The sequence below is a fragment of the Choloepus didactylus genome, chromosome 10, assembly GCF_015220235.1.
Source record: "Choloepus didactylus isolate mChoDid1 chromosome 10, mChoDid1.pri, whole genome shotgun sequence".
In the NCBI taxonomy this organism is placed as follows: Eukaryota; Metazoa; Chordata; class Mammalia; order Pilosa; family Megalonychidae; genus Choloepus; species Choloepus didactylus.
The window spans coordinates 91,437,977-91,455,680 of record NC_051316.1 but is presented as its reverse complement, the minus strand read 5'-3'; the positions used below and the strand labels follow the sequence as shown (position 1 = coordinate 91,455,680).

Here is a 17,704-nt window from a genome sequence, read left to right as displayed (position 1 = left end):
TAACTGCAGCTGTGGTGGAAATAGCACGTGGCGCTTGAAGATGTGACTGAAATGCTGCAATCTCATTAAAACTTTAACAAATGTGGAGTTGCTTCTTATGGATGAGCAAAGAAAGTGGTTTCTTGAGATGGGATCTATTCCTGGTGACGATACTATGAACGTTTTTGAAATGGCAGCAAAGGATTTGGAATATTCCATTAACTTAGGTGAAAAAGCAGCAGCAGGGTCTGAGAGGATTGATTCCAATTTTGAAAGAAGTTCTGTGGGTAAAATGCTATCAAATAGCATAGATGCTGCAGAGAAATTTTTGCAAAAGGAAGAGTCAATTCATGTGGCAAACTTCATTGTTGTCTTATTTTAAGGTGTGGCCACAGCCACCCCAGCCTTCAGCAACCACCACCCTGATCAGTAGCAACCATCAGCATCGAGGCAAGACCCTCTGTCAGCAAAAAGATTACAACTCACTGAAAGCTCGGATTTTAAAAAGAGCCCTTATCGGACACACACACTGAAATATTAATAGTTGAAATGATAGGATGTCTGGGATTTGCTGCTACCTTATTGTGAGTGGGAGTGGTGGAGGAGTAGAGGAACAAAACTGACCATGAATTGATGATTGTTCTTAGCTGGGTGATGGATATATGGTATTATTTTCTCTGCTCTTATGAAAGTTTGAAATTTTCTGTAATGTAATTTTTTTTTTTTTTAAAGATGTGCCATTTATTTGGTTGTAAAAAAGTTTGAGGTGTTTAAAAGCATGGGTTTGGGATTAGACTACGGCTCTGCCACCTACCAACCTCATGATTTTAAGCAAGTTTTACATCTCTGAGTCTCAGTTTCCTTGTCTGTAAAATTGTCATAATGACACCTGCCTCCCAGGGCTGTAATAAGGATGAGTGATAATATAAAGCTCTTAACACAGTACTAGATATGAGGTTAAATGCTTGCAATCCCTGAAATCCTTGGACAAATAAACAAACTTTACTGCCATCAGTGCTAATGGAAATGAGAGGATGGTTGTTGAAAAGGTAATTAAATTTTTGTTGCTTGTGTCTGGTATAGTCACGTTCGCCACACTTTGGCAACTCTTGCTTGTGCTTCATTTTGCTTTATTATCCTGCCTTCAGGAGACTGGAGAAAGGCAGTGCCCTGACATTGCTGCCCCTTCTAGGAGAGTATATGAAAGGTGATGGATGTGAATGCTGAGGTTTCTGTCTCTCCACTCCCACTCCACCCCAGATGCTGTCTGAAGCACTTGCGTGTAGGACTTGCAGAGTGGATTGGGCATTTATCCCAGAGCACTCAGGTCTCTGACTTCCCTATGGTGAAAGGAAAGGTCTGTTTGTTCCTGGATGGTTAGGACTGATTGCTGGAGATTTGCAGACCAATTATCCTCGAGACTGAGTATTTTCATTTCCGGAGACTGAGCCATTAATAGTTTTCTGTAAATATTGGTTTATTTGCATTGAATTGAAACCAATAAAATTGAATGAGTGATTAGAATGTAAGACCTTCCTGGTCCTTTCTAGCTTTGGGATTTCTGTTTCTCTGATTTGTATAGTGAGGTATAGTTTACAAAGTCAATTACATGCATTATTTCATATGATATGGTGAGATGATATCTTAAAATGGAGATGGAGTTAGGTGAAGTTTTCTGCAGGTATTATTGACAAATGTAATACTTTACAAAATACTTGATTTTTCCTAATTATAAATTAATATACCATCATTGATAGAAATTTAGAAAATATAGAAAAATGTAAAGAAAGAAATTGTCACCCACAATTCCACTGGTACTAACCTTTTAATATTTTGGTGAATTTCTTTCAAGTCTTTTATAAATAAATAGATAAATAAATAAAAGTATAAGTATATACCTTTTAATTATTTCTTACAAACATGAATCTTATTGTATATAGTTTGAATTCTGCTCTTTACATATAATATTATCATGATTACTTTCCCATATTAAGAGAGAGTAATATGAAAATGGCTTTCATAGCAGATCATGCTCAAATCCTAGCTTTATCACGTATACTCTACATTGTCTTGGGTCATCATTTCACCTCTGAACTTGTTCCTTCATTCCTACCATGGGAATACTACTGGTAACACACTGGTCTAAATGAGGATTAGAGATCATAAGTAAAGCACTTGGCATGTAACCTAGTACTTGGTAAGTGCTGAAGACTGCAAGTTGTTACAGCATTATTATTATTTAAAATATTCTTCAAAAACGTGTTTTAAATGGCTTCACATTATTAAATAAAATAATGATATCAAGGTGAGGAAAAAGCAATGAAGAAATTTACTGCTTATGTGAGAAAAAAAAAAGAATTGCTATAAGATTGCAAATGTAACATTCCCCCCATAAAAATCTAGAAACCATACAATGTGATGGACCATGAATATAAAATGTGCCTTTCATTTTGCTACAAAACATCTAAACATGTAAATTGGAACAAGCGTATTTTTAAGTGAAAACTTTATTGAATTAAAATTATATATCAAAAATTACTCATTATAAGAGTGCAACTCAACAAAGTTCTGTAATATAAACACATTCATGCAACCAGCACCTCCACAAACCCCTTACACACCTCTCCTCCAAGTGCCTGGAAAGTCCCTCCCTCCCAAGACTAATCACCATCCTGACCTCTATCACCATGGATTATTTTCTTCTGTGTTTAGATTCACATACCTGTGGTAAATATGGCTTAACTCCATGGTATGTTTGTGAGATTCACCCATGTTGTTCTATGTGGTGAAGTCTGTTCATTCTCATTCATTCTTCCTCTGCAGCCCTTCTCAGGTTAGGGTTTTGCCAGAGAATTAAGCCCTAATGTTCTAAGGCCTCCATTGTGTGTAGTTGAATTAATTTCTCTCCTATGTATCTAGGGTGGTAGTGGCTATGTACCATCCTTGGGAGAATTGAGAAAATCGTCACTCAGTTCATTTTCTGAAAGGCTTAATTTTCTCACAGAGCCCTGACAAAGGCTGTGGCCTTAGCCTTTCTGGTTCTTACTGTCCCATCTAGCAGCTCTCCAATGCCTTCCAATAGATGACTTCTATTATCTTATCTGGCTTTTCTGATTGTTCTTCCTGGGAGTGTTGGTTTACAGGAATCTACTCCATCCTACTGGGATATGGAAATCCAACAAAGCTGTTTCAATCACATAGCTGAGCTGCTAAGAAAATAAGGGAAATCCCCAGGAACCAAAAAAAAAAGGGGGGGGGGTAGTGGGGTGGCGGAGAAGGAGCTGAAACTCCAGTGGTAAAAGAACACCAAAGCCGGGTCTGCCCTGTAGCATTGCAGAATGAGGACCCTAGAATCTTGGATTTTTACCAGCTGCTTAGGGATAGCAGGAATCAAGGTCTTAGTCCCATGCAGTGAGGGAAGTTGGAACTGCATCCTTCTTCTCCTCAGCCCATAAATTTAGGACTCTGTAAGAGCTATATTCATTGAATGAAAGAATGGGCTAGTAAATAAAAGCCTTCTAATGGCAATAAAATGTTTTAACTGGAGCTGGGTGGGTTGTGTGTGTGTAATATATGATGTTTCTGCAGAAGATCAGATACACAAGTCTTTCCTCACAAGTCTTTGGTGTTTGAATTTACATTACCTTTGATGTCCAGGAAATCCCAAATTTGGAAATAAAAAGTTTCTACTTACACAAGGAAATAAACTACTGTGAAACTCAGCAGAAACAATGACAAGCAGAGTTAGACCCTGTGCTGGTTTGTTAATGCTGCCATTTTTCAAAACACCAGAAATGGGTTGGCTTTTATAAAAGGATTTATTTGGTTACAAAGTTACAGTCTTAAGGCCATAAAGTGCCCAAGGTAAGGCATCAACAATAGGGTACCTTCACTGAAGGATGGCCATTGGCATCTGGAAAACCTCTGTTAACTCAGAAGGCATGTGGCTGGCATCCACGTGCTCCCAGGTTGCATTTCAAAATGGATTTCTCCAAAATGTTGCTCTTGGGGCGTTTTGTCCTCTCTTAGCTGCAGCTCCTCTTCAAAATATCACTCTCAGTTGCTCTGAGGTCCTTCTGTCTGTGACCGCCAGTGATCCAATTAACACCCACACTGAATGGGCAAGATAACATCTCCATGGAAATTACCCAATCAAACATTTTCACTCACAGTTGATTGAGTCACATCTCCATGGAAACACTCAAAGAATTCCAATCTAATCAACACTAATACATCTGCCCCCACAAGATTGCATCAATGAACATGGCGTTTGAGGGGACATAATACACCCAAACTGACACAGACCCCTAGAGCTAAAATTGCTAAAATTGCTGTATTTAAAATTTAAAGAAGCAAAGGATGGGATTTTAAAATATAAGCAAGAAACAAAAATGCAAAAATGACTGTGCAGATTTGAGGAAGAACCAAATACAAGTTTTAGAAAAGTACTTAACATAGTGCTTGGCAGTTTGTTTTGAGTTACTTGGTAACTGTTAGCTTATTACAGACTTCTTAAAGGTGCTCTGGTCTAGGTAAATAATTCCCAACATAAAACGCAATGATTTTACATAATCTAAAGTGTTTTTTTGTAATTTAAGTTTTATAAAAATTTATTTATTCATTGTTCCGTTGACCTTAAAATGTAGGGATTTAGTTGAGATTGTAATTACAACTTTAAGACTGTTTTGAGCTGGTGGAATCAGCATATGCACATGTGATGTGGTTTCAGCAAACTTTAGGATTGTCCCATAACCCTAAGATCCTGTCTCCACCTGACTAATTCCTAGGATTCCTTTTTTTTTTTTTTTTTTTTATCATCATTTTATTGAGATATATTCACATACCACGCAGTCATACAAAACAAATTGTACTTTCGATTGTTTACAGTACCATTACATAGTTGTACATTCATCACCTAAATCAATCCCTGACACCTTCATTAGCACACACACAAAAATAACAAGAATAATAATTAGAGTGAAAAAGAGCAATTGAAGTAAAAAAGAACACTGGGTACCTTTGTCTGTTTGTTTGCTTCCCCTACTTTTCTACACATCCATCCATAAACTAGACAAAGTGGAGTTTGGTCCTTATGGCATTCCCAATCCCACTGTCACCCCTCATAAGCTACATTTTTATACAACTGTCTTCGAGATTCATGGGTTCTGGGTTGTAGTTTAATAGTTTCAGGTATCCACCACCAGCTACCCCAATTCTTTAGAACCTAAAAAAGGTTGTCTAAAGTGTGCGTAAGAGTGCCCACCAGAGTGATCTCTCGGCTCGTTTTGGAATCTCTCTGCCACTGAAGCTTATTTCATTTCCTTTCACATCCCCCTTTTGGTCAAGAAGATGTTCTCCATCCCACGATGCCGGGTCTACATTCCTCCCCGGGAGTCATATTCCACGTTGCCAGGGAGATTCACTTCCCTGGGTGTCTGATCCCACGTAGGGGGGAGGGCAGTGATTTCACCTTTCAAGTTGGCTTAGCCAGAGAGAGAGGGCCACATCTGAGCAACAAAGAGGCATTCAGGAGGAGACTCTTAGGCACAAATACAGGGAGGCCTAGCCTCTCCTTTGCAGCAACCGTCTTCCCAAGGGTAAAACTTATGGTAGAGGGCTCAACCCATCAAACCACCAGTCCCCTATGTCTGTGGTCATGTTAGCAACCATGGAGGTGGGGTAGGCGAATACCCCTGCATTCTCCACAGGCTCCTCAAGGGGGCACTACATCTTTTTTTTTTTTTTTCCTTGTTTGTCTTTTTTCTTCTTTTTTTTTTTTTAACTTTCCCTTCTTTTTTAAATCAACTGTATGAAAAAAAAAGTTAAAAAGAAAACAAACATACAATAAAAGAACATTTCAAAGAGACCATAACAAGGGAGTAAGAAAAAGACAACTAACCTAAGATAACTGCTTAACTTCCAACATGTTCCTACTTTACCCCAAGAAAGTTACATAATATAGCAACATTTCAGTGAACTTGTTCCTACTACATCCAACTAGGATTCCTTTTACATAAAACTTTGTTCCCTGAAAACTCATCATATACTACATTTTTAGGTGCAAATGAAACTTTGTTTTAAAGTCAAACAAAATTAATGTGCAGATATTTCTCTTCATCCTGAAATGTCCTTCAGTCAGGTACACACAAACTGGTTTGTACAAAAGGGTTTGTACAAATGAGTGTTTTCTTGAAATAGATTTGGCACTCTCTCCCTTCCATCCCATACACGTTTTGAATGTCTGCTGAATGCCACACATTATACTGAGCTCAAAGGATGTATGGATGACTAAAACATGTTTCCTCCTTCCTGAAACTCATATTCCAGCTGACCACTGACTTTAAGTTTGCCTCCAGGACTCATACCAATGCATTGGAATGAATTGAATGCATGTTGTGTTTCCTTCTGCAAAACTGTTTATATCTAATGAATTTCTGGTGAGTTTTCTTCAGCTTTTGGGGAAAGATAAGGTACCACAGTCGTATATATTATTGCGCATATAGAAACATTGGCCTGCTAGCAGGAAATTAGGAACCATAATTTTTCGAACAAATGAATAGGTTAAATAATCAAAAGTTAGCTTCTGCATGTTACTAATTACTCTACTGCAAATCTTTTTAGGATGATGTGAGGCATAAGGTTCACCTGAACACCTTTGGCTTCTTCAAGGATGGGTATATGGTGGTGAATGTCAGTAGCCTCTCGGTAAATGAGCCTGAAGGAGTCACAGACAAAGATGCAACTGTAAGTATCTTTTAATGAGATCAAGGGGCTTACTCTTTTCCATTGGTTAGGTGAAAGCTCCACCCTCCCCGCCCCCCATACTTTAATATAAAATATCAGAATATGGAGAAAATTAAACTTCAGTCCCAAATTTATATTTATGGCATCAGATAGTTTTACTTTTAATGCTTAACTTGTAATTCTTGAATAATTCTAGTAATTAGTGATTTTACTTAAGCAGGTATTGCCTTCTTGAAAAATGAATGCTAAGAAAACCAAGAGGAAGCTAGGTTAAAAGAATCACCTTTTCTGCTCTTCGAGTAAGAAAGGTGTGGATACCAGAGCATCATATGAATATTTACCTGTGCTCTTTTTACCCCCTCTTAGATTGGATTCAGCCTAGACCGCACAAAGAATGATGGGTTTTCTTCTTATCTGGTAAGTTTTATGTACATAACTTGATCATTCTCTTCAGTTCAGCCCAAGAGGAACACCCTGCTTTTTTCAGTGCCATTTTCTTGAGGTGGTGACTGCTTTTACTTCCAAGCATTTTTGAACATCCATAGTTGCACAGTTGCATTTGCTGTTTGGGAATGGAGATCATACCACTTACTTGCATTGTTTCTGCAAACATTTTTATTCTTGCTCTAATGTGAATGAATAAGACTATGTACAGTTGGTTCTTCTCTTCTCAGGATGAAGATGTGAATTACTGTATTTTAAAGAAACAGTCATTTTCTGTCACCCTTCTAATCCTAGACATCTCCAGAAGTGAGTAAGTAATTTTAATATTCCTTCAGTTCAATAATAGAGTAAAGTTAGGAGGAATTTACTATTTAAACTAATGTTTATTGTACTGTGTACTGGAGATGAAAAATGACATGAGAGAGAAGAGCTCCTGTCCTTGAGGAACTTATAGATTAGTGGGGGAGACAGAACACCAGTACAAATGAACACAACAAAGTACAGAATTAGTAGGGAAGAGAAACTGATTAATTGTAGAATGGAAGAGAAGGTTGCAGGTATATGTTGACTAAGGCAGTCTTCTAATAAATAGGCTTTTACCAGATGAAAAGAAAGGGAAGGGCATTCCAGGCAGAGGGAAGAGTATATGCAAAGGCAGAGTGGCATGAAATAGCACCATGTGTTCAATAAACTGATAGAGAATAAAGTTGGAGGAGAGCATGGAAAGAAACAAGAATGAGTCCAAATAATGGGACAGTCTTGTATGCCAGTCCAAGGAGTTTGGGCTCTTGATAGTTTTGGAACCTGATGGCTCTGGCCTGAGTCTTACCCTCAGCTCTAGGAGAGTCATTAAGAGTATAGGTTCTCGTACTAGGCTGCATTTGATGACTCCTTCTGCCATACACCAGCTCTATGACTCTGAGCCTCAGTGTCCTTAGCTATCTCATAAGATTGTTGTAAGGATTTCTGATAATTCGGTCTTTTTAAAATATTTCAACTTAGATGACTAGAAGAAACTTTGTGTTCTGAAGTTCAGTACATTTCTACCTGGCCATTTCACAGGTCCCCTGTGTGTAGTTTTTTTTGGGGAGTCCTTGAAGGACTTTAAGCCTGAGATGGTGTACTCAGACTTGCTCTTCAGATGAGACTACTAGCAGCTCAGGAGTAGATAGATCTGAGATGAATAAGATTGGAGGTAAGAAGACTGATTAGGAAATTTTTAAATATATATATTCTAAAAATGCATTTTCACAAAACCATTGCAGAATATAACTCGGTAAATATTCTCTGTGATAACCTCTGTCTTCATTCAAGAACACTAATGACAGTCTCTTGTGTGAGTTTGGGTGCTTTGGGCAGCAGGCAACGAAAGACTTCACTGGAAGCTGGCTTAAACAGTGAAGACATTGTATGCATTGCATATCTCACCTCACTGAAATTCTAGAGTTAAGGCAAGTAGGCACCAGGTGAGAGGCAGATCTGCAGTAGCTTAATGATATTGGGGACTCAGGTCCTTTTCATCTCTCTGCTTCGCGATCCTCAGTGTTAGCGTCATCCTCAGGCTGGATTCCCTAGTCTTACCACATGGCTCTGCTTAATTGTTCACATCCAGGACAAGGAAAGAGAGGAGATCTTCTCCAGTTCAAGGAGTAGAAATGCTTCCCTTCACCTTGAATGTGCCAGCTTAGTTTACGTGTCCCCTTGGGATGGAAATTGTCACTGGCCCCTCTGCAGGCAGGATGGATATGTGAACAAAATTTGGGTCTGGTAAGAAGGGAGAAGGGTGAAATTGGTTATTAGGCAGGCAACTAATAGGGGTATTTTTTTTTTTTTTTTACTTCTTGTTTCTTTTCTCTTGTGCAACAATTTGTTGAACATATTAAGGATATTTAGGGGAAAATATATATACAGCAGAATAGTGTAGTTGCTAAGAGCTTAAGATTTAAAGTGAAGTTGTCTGGGTCCTACCCTGCTGCTTACTACCTTAGTGTCCTTGGGCAAGTTATTTAACCTTTCTGAGCTTCAATTTCCTCATCTGTAAAATGTGGATAATAGAATCTTTATGATATTATTGTAAAGACTGCATGAGATAATGTATTTAGAGCTTGACACAATGCCTAGCACACAGCACTTAATAAATGGCCATAAGCAATGCAATTTCCTTCTGTTTTATTTGAATGTAGAGTACGAATAAAGTCTCCACCGGAAGCTGGTACCCAGTTACCAAAGATCATCTTCAGCAAGGATGAGAAAGTCCTTGGACCCAGCCAGGAGCTTGGTGTTAATCCTGTTTCAGCAGGCAACCAGACTCAGAAAAAGCAAGGTGAGCTATGAAGTTGAAACTAGCATTTTTTTCACTATCCTACTTTGTAGACCCTTTTTTATTGCTAAGTAAAAACAAATGTAATCCATTGCAGTCTTAGCATTATTTTATTTTGGAGATTTTACAAAAACTACAGAACTTTAAAGAAAAATGTGGAAAATATGAAGAAGGAAAAGGAACAGTCATTTCTCCTTAGTCCCAGTGTAAGAATTTTGGTAATTTATGTTTCCTTCTAGTCCTATTGGCTAAATCTAGAGAATTTGATTTTTAAAATCCATAGTCATGTTTATAATTTTATATGCATCCCTGTTCACTTTAACATATTTCATGCCTATATAATATTCCATTAAATGGTGTATTAGTTTTATAGGGATCTCACCAAATTTCCACAAACTGGGTGGCTTAAAGCAACAGAAATTTATTCTCTCACAATTATAGAGGCTATAAGTCCAAAATCAGGTTGTTGGCACAGTCATGCTCCCTCTGAAGGCTCTAGGGAAGATTTCTTCCTTGCCTCTCCGTGACTTTTCTTGGCTTCCAGCAATCCTTGGTGTCACTTGGTTTGTAGCTGCCTCACTCCAATCTCTGCCTCATCTTCACAGGGCCTTCTTCTCTATGTATCTGTGTCTGTGTGTGTCTTCTCTTTTTAGAAGGACATCAGTCATTGGATTTAGAGTCCATCCTTGTCCAGTATGATCTTATCTTAACTAGTTCCATCTGCAATGATCCTGTTTCCGAATAAGGTCATATTCTGAGATTCCAGTGGACATGAATTTCGGGTGAACACTATTCAACCCACTACAAATGGATACTGTAATTTGCTAAACTGTTCCCTTAAGGAGAGACATTTCCTTTTTTTAATAAATGCAATTTAATTGAGGTATATTCACACACCATATCCATCCGAACTATTATAATCAGTAGCTCAAAGTATCATCATATAGTTGTGCGTTCATCACCACAATCAATTTTAGAACATTTTTGTTACTCCAAACAAACAAATAAATAAAAACAATAGAAAAATATAAAATAACATCCAAAATATCCCATACTCCTCATCCCCTCCTATTATTTATATATGTTTTTTGTCTTTATTTTATTACTCATCTGCCTATACCCTGGATCCAGGGAGTATCAGTCACAAGGTTTTCACAATCACATGGTCACATGATAAAAACTATATAGTTTTATAATCATCATCAAGAATCAAGTCTACTGGATTACAGTTCAACAGATTCAGGCATTTCCCCCCAGCTATTCTAGAAACTTAAAGGAATATCTACATAATGCATAAGAATAAACTCCAGAGACATTTTCTTTCTTATGCCATTATATATATTGCATAATATTGGACTTCTTTATTCATAGAACTTCTTTTTTAATGTATAAAACTCTCTTTAGGGTGGGTTCCCAGAATTGGAATTACTGATACAAAGGATATGAATACTTTTGAGAATCTTAAAACACATTTTCAAATTCCTTTCCAAATGAGCTGTGTTAATTTATACTCCAGTCAGGAAAATGTAAGAGTGGTGCCTACATCACCATGTCCTAGACACTGTTGGGTATTTTCTTTAAGGAAAAAAAAAAAAAATCTGAAGTTGAAAGAAAAGTTTTTCTTGTTTTGGTATTCACTCTTTCCTTATTACTGAGGCTATACTTTTCCCTGTATGTTGATTAACCAATTTACATTTATTTCCTCTTTTATTAACTATCAGTTCTTCTAATGATTTATATGAAACCTTTAGGTAATTTACTATGTATTGTATTGTTTATACATTTTTTCCCCTAAGTTTGTAAAGCTTAACCCACACTGGAAGACATAGAAATATTAAATTTGTATGATGGTGTAGTCTTAATGTTTGTGCACCATCTCCTTGTCCAGGTTCCTCATGTTCACATAACCAATCCCTGGACGGAGAATGTTCTTTTCCTTCTCTTTATTCTGAAACTCTCTCCCTTCCTGCAGGGAGCTTGAAATCCTGTCTTCCCCATGAAGAGTATCTTAAGTAAAAGTAAGGCACAGATGCCCTCTGTTCCATGAAAGAAGCCATTAGCAATGTTAACACTCCTTGCTGTGGAAAAAAAAAAGTATGCATTATGCTAATATTATTTGCTATTAATTTTTCCATATGTGTAAATAAACCTCTTATATGGTTTTTAAAAATAATTATCTGTTTTCAAATGTAATTACTTGGAAAATAAGGAAAATCATTCCATGTGCCATATCTGGCAGTAACATACACTAGATTATTTAGGGATGAATTCCTCTGTTGGTGCTAATGATTGTCATTTATTAGATAGTATTTATAATATAACAAGTTCTGATTTGCTGCTACCATGGCTCAAGAATTCTGTTTTGAGACCTGAGGGGATTGTAGCCCATAAAATAGCTTATGACCTCACTTTTTTTTTTATTTTGTTTTTTGCTTTGTTTTGATTGTTTGATATTAGACAACCTGGGGGCTCATAAAATGATACTGTAAGGTGTATGTGAGCTGAATCATTCAATAATATCTTTTACATGTTTATGTTTCTAGACAGTGAAAAATCTAAAAGAAGTACAGTGGATTCAAAGGTAAGAACTAACCTTTGAAACAATTTCAAAGCCAATTTGAGTGCCAAATTGTATAGCACTTATTTGATAGATAGTTAAGAGAGAAGCTGAGGCATCTAGAGAACCCTCTGGAAGATGTCACCAGGACTGAGCTTGGAGTTCGGTGGGTTTGTTTGGGGAAGAGGAGGAGAAAGCAGGGGATGAAGAGTGTCATAAGCAAAGACCTGAACTTGATAATGAGCGTAACAGGTGCTGTGCACTGGCCTATTTGAAGTAAAAGGAACATATTTGGGAGCAGAGAAAGAGATCTTAGAAAGGGCCAGTAAGAGAGGGTCAGAGGACTTGACAATGGTCTAATTTCCCAATTATACCAGAAGTGTAAAAATTGAGAAGATTTTAGTTTGGGATATCTTGATTTTTCAGTGTGGGGCATCTAAATGGTAATGTTTTGTTTTTGTAAACAGTTTTGTTTTAGTATAATTGACATATAACAAACCATACATACTTGAATGTACAATTTGGCAAGTTTTGACATATACACTTACGAAACCATCACCACAATGAAGATAATGAACATATCCATCACCCCCAAAAGCTTTTCCTTCCCTTTTTGTAATTACCCTGTTCTCAAATAACCACTGATCTCTTTTTATAGATTAGTTTGCATTTTATAAAATTTTATGTAAATAAATTATACAGTACTTACTCTTTGTCTTCTTTCATTCAGCATAATTATTTTGAGATTCTTCCCTTTTGTTACAGTGGTCAAGAGTTCATTCCTTTTCATTGCTTAGTGTTATTATTCCATTGTACAAATGGTACTGTTTTGATCATTTGCAGATTAAGAATGGAGTTCAGGTGATGTGTCAGGATGTGATGTGGGTCAGCCTCCTTAATTTACAAATACTAGCTGATACTTTTAGAGTAGAGAAGCACTCTAGCAAGAAGATTGGGGAGATAGCAGGGAAGGGGGCATGAAGAGGCAGAAGAGACAACTGAATAAAGGAAATATGTGAAGAACAGTAACTGTTTTCTGTGAAAGATTCCAAACATATCTTGGTAAGGATAATGAATTTTCAGAGAAGTTTTGAAAGTTGGCAAATTTTGGATATAAGAAGAAGCTTTTTAAAATTTTTATTTTAATTAGCATACTTTATCTGCTGATATTATCTTAAAAAGAGGTTGTTGTATCTTTTTAGGCAATGGGAGAGAAATCCTTTTCTGTTCATAATAATGATGGGGCAATTTCATTTCAGGTATGTGTTCTCTTTGAGTAAAGCTTTATAGAGTTTAACTCTATCATGTAAAAGAGTGAATTTTGTAAGGAAATTTGAACTTAGTAATATTTTAGGCACCCCATTTGTCAGTCACTTGAATATAATAGATCTCTATAATAAATGCATAAGGTGGATATTATTATCTCTAGTATTAAATCTTAAGTTACTGACAGTGAATAACTTCATGAATTCCAATGTAAGTGACAAGGCCCAGATTCCAACCTAGTTCTTCCTGGCTGTCCCTGTGACTCCTCTGTCTGGCTGACCACGCTGCCTCCATTCAGAGTGTACCATAACAGCCAGAAACATAGAACTCTACACCCAAAGGGACTGTTGGTGATCATTTAGGATGTTGTCATAATTTTAGAGATAAGTTAACTGAAACTCAGTGGCCTTTAGTGACCTGCCCAACTTTCACAATTATTAATTGCATGGTAACTGTTTTATGGCAGCATCACAGCATATGTAGGGGGATAGGACATTGGAGTGGGTCTCAGAAACCACTTACTTGATGGAAGACCTTGGATAACTCCTGAGTCTCGCTGTTTAATCATCTAAAAATGAAAAATGATGACACGTATCTCATAAGGTTGTTTTAAATATTTTTTGTGTGTGTAAAAGTGCTTCATAAAGCACTGTACAAATGTTTTATATCAATTTGTAAAAATCACTGCCTTTTTTCTAACCAGTTTTCATTAATTGAGGTATTATTTTCTTACAGTGAAATGCACAGGCCTTAAGCATACAATTCAGTCAGCTTTGACAAACACATGCACCTGTGTAATGCACTCTAACAAGATGGAGAATATTTGTATCATTTCAGAAAGTACCCCACCCCCACAGCTACCATTCTGATTTCTTTCACCACGGATTGTTTTGACTGTCTAACAATTTTTAAGTGTTTTAAAGTTCAGTACACATCATATTCATATCACCATTTGTATTAATAGCTAGCATTTATTGAGTGCTTGCAGGGTGCTCATCTACTCAGGATCCTTCAGCAGCTTCCCATTAGTCTCACAGTAAAGCCCAAGTCTTTTCAGTGGTCTTTTAGGCCCTGGGTGTCTATTATCTTTCTGACCTCTTCTGTTATTCTTCCTCTTGCTCACTCTGATCAAACAACACAGGTCATCTGACTGTTCCTCAAAAAGATCAGACCCCAGACTTTGCTCTAGCTGTACCTGCTGGCAGGAATGCTCTTTCCTCACAAGCTTCATGGCTAATTTCTTACCTCCTCCAAGTCTTTGCTCAAATGTCACCTTCTCTAGACCTGGCATCGTGGGACGGAGAACATCTTCTTAACCAAAAGGGGGATGTGAAAGGAAATGAAATAAGCTTCAGTAGCAGAGAGATTCCAAAAGGAGCCGAGAGGTCACTCTGGTGGACACTCTTACGCACAATTTAGACAACCCTTTTTAGGTTCTAAAGAATTGGGGTAGCTGGTGGTGGATACCTGAAACTATCAAACTACAACCCAGAACCCATGAATCTCGAAGACAATTGTATAAAAATGTAGCTTATGAGGGGTGACAATGGGATTGGGAAAACCATAAGGACCACACTCCACTTTGTCTAGTTTATGGATGGATGAGTAGAAAAATAGGGGAAGGAAACAAACAAACAAACAGACAAAGGTACCCAGTGTTCTTTTTTTACTTCAATTGCTCTTTTTCACTTTAATTATTATTCTTATTATTTTTGTGTGTGTGCTAATGAAGGTGTCAGGGATTGATTTAGGTGATGAATGTACAACTATGTAATGGTACTGTGAACAATGGAATGTACGATTTGTTCTGTATGACTGCATGGTATGTGAATATATCTCAATAAAATGAAGACTTAAAAAAAAAAAAAAAAGTCACCTTCTCAATGAAGCTTCCCCTGATGACCATCTTTTAAAATCAGCCCACTTCCACTTGCCTTCACCTTGCTCTGTATTTTTTTTTTTAGCACTTATCCACTCTAACATACTGTACACTATACTTATTTATTAGGTTTATAGTCTATCTCTCCCTCTTGAAGTAATCATAAGGACAGGGATTTTTATCTGTTTTATTTCTAATAATCTCCTTGGAGTTTCAAGTACATTAGTACTTGAACCTGGTCCATAATAGATCCTAGATCAGTAATTATGGGGACAAATGAACAAATGCCAGGCATTGTGCTAAGTATTCATATGTGTATTATCCCAGTTCATCCTCCCTAAAATTCTATGAAGTAGGTACTGTTAATACTCCACTTTTACAGATGAGGAAACTGAGGCTCAGAGAGGTTAAGGTTGAGTAACTTGCCTTTACTACCTCCTTGAGAAAATATAAGAGGTACTTTTTTCTCTTCTTTCCCTCACTTTAAAATGCTTGTTAATAAGATTTGTTAGCCTTTTTTTTTTAAAATCACAAAAGGAAAGTGTTGTAGGATACATGCACATTTGTCAGCTACTAACCCTTTCTGTCAGGATGAGTGTTGAGGGGGGAAAGCCACATATGTGATGCTTAAGAGCATTGGCTAAAATAGCCAGTTCATAGGGTTCTTATGATGCATAAAACAGGCAGTGAACGGACAGTTTACTTTTTCTCTGACTTTTCCCCATCCATGTAAATAATTCAGTAGGCACCTCGTTGTTCTCCTAGTTTTGAACTATGCAGTTGGTCTGTGTTTGCTGCTTCATCTGGGACATGGAGATGATAGTTAATCTGCCCAAAGGGAGGAAGGGAACTGTCAGGCCTCATTCCAATTCTAAAATTTGCATTTTTTTTTTTTTTCTTTTTTTTTCCTTTAAGGGTCAGGTACCTACTCTGATCAACCATGGTTATTTTCTTGATTTGTGTTTGTGTTTTTAAAAATTTTATTGTGGTAAAACATATATAACATAAAATTAGTCATTTTAACCGGTTTTAAATGTACAATTTGTTGATATTAATGTTGTACACACAATGTTGTGTAACCATTACTACTATCTATTTCCAAAACTTTTTCATCAGCTCAAACAGTCTGTACCCATTAAGCAGCAATTCTCTTTCTCTCTTTACCCTGGCCCCTAGTAATCTATAGAATCTATTTTATGTATCTATGAATTTGCCTATTCTAGATATTGCACATAAGTGGAATCATAGAGTATTTCTCCTATTGTGTCTGGCTTGTTTTACTTAGCACAATGTTTTCAAGGTTTATCCATGTTGTAGCATGTATCATTCCTTTTTATGGCTGAATAACATTCCATTGTTTGGATATACTCCCGTTTGCTTATCCATTCATTGTGAATAATGTTGCTTTGAACATTGGTATACAAGGAGTAGAATTGCTGGGTCCTATGGTAACTCTGTGTTCAACGGTTTAAGGAACTGCCAGACTTTATTCCACAGTGTCTGCTCTGTTTTATATCCTACCTGCCAGCAATGCACAAGGGTTCCAGTTTTTCCACATCCTCACCAATACTTTTTATTTTCCGTTTCTTGATGATAGCCATCCTAGAGAGTGTGAAGTGGTATCTCATTGTAGGTTTTTGTTTTTTCAAATTTTTATTTGCTTTTTTTTTTTATTAGAGAATGTGTAGGTTTATAGAAAAATCATGCAGAAAATACGGATTTCCCATGTAACCCTCCTCCACAGGTTCCCTATTATTGTGGTTTGATTTGCTTTTCTCTAATAGCTAATGATGTTGATTATCTTTTCATGTACTTATTAGCCACTTGTATGTATTTTTGGGGGAAATGTCTATTCAAATCCTTTGCCCATTTTTTTAATTGGGGTACTTGTCTTTGTGTTATTGAGTTGAAGAAGTTCTTTATATTTTTTGGATATTAAATTCTTCTCGGATATACATCATTTCTCAATATTTTCTCCCATTCTCTCAGTTGCCTTTTTTGTTTTCTTGAAGTCTTTTTTTTTACCCCATTAGGACTTCTGTTTTTGTTTTTTTGCTTTTTTTTTAATGCAGTGTTATTGAGATATAATCACATAACATACAGTCATTCAAAGTGTACAATCAGTTGTTCACAGTATCATCATAATAGTTGTGCTTTCATCACCACAGTCAAACTTTGAATATTTTCATTCCTCCAAAAAATAAAGTGAAAATTAAAATAAAAAAGAATATCTACAACATCCCATTCTGCTCCTCCCCCCATTGTTCATTTACTTTTTTTAAATACAGTTTAATTGAGATTTAGTCACACACCCTACAGTCATCCACAATGTGCAGTCAGTTATTCATAGCACCATCATACAGTTGTGTGTTCATCACGAGAATCAATTTTTGAACCTTTTCCTTACTCCAAAATAAAAATAAAAGCAAAAAAGAACACCTAAATCTTTCCATCTCCTCCATCTCACCCTATTCTTCATCTGATTTTTACCCCTCTTTTTCAACTCATCTGTGCA

General features: G+C 36.7%; 1 protein-coding gene across 2 annotated transcripts in view; it reads left to right on the top strand.

Annotated features, from left to right (window-relative positions):
- The window catches only part of GPR107 (G protein-coupled receptor 107), a 105,708-nt gene that overhangs the window by 20,541 nt on the left and 67,463 nt on the right, over positions 1 to 17,704 (top strand). For both annotated transcript variants that reach the window (XM_037851007.1, XM_037851008.1), the window contains exons 2-7: positions 6,601 to 6,723; positions 7,090 to 7,140; positions 7,398 to 7,477; positions 9,351 to 9,490; positions 12,031 to 12,068; positions 13,247 to 13,303. In XM_037851007.1, the coding sequence (XP_037706935.1) occupies positions 6,601 to 6,723; positions 7,090 to 7,140; positions 7,398 to 7,477; positions 9,351 to 9,490; positions 12,031 to 12,068; positions 13,247 to 13,303 (489 nt within the window). The remainder of the gene's footprint in view (positions 1 to 6,600; positions 6,724 to 7,089; positions 7,141 to 7,397; positions 7,478 to 9,350; positions 9,491 to 12,030; positions 12,069 to 13,246; positions 13,304 to 17,704) is intronic.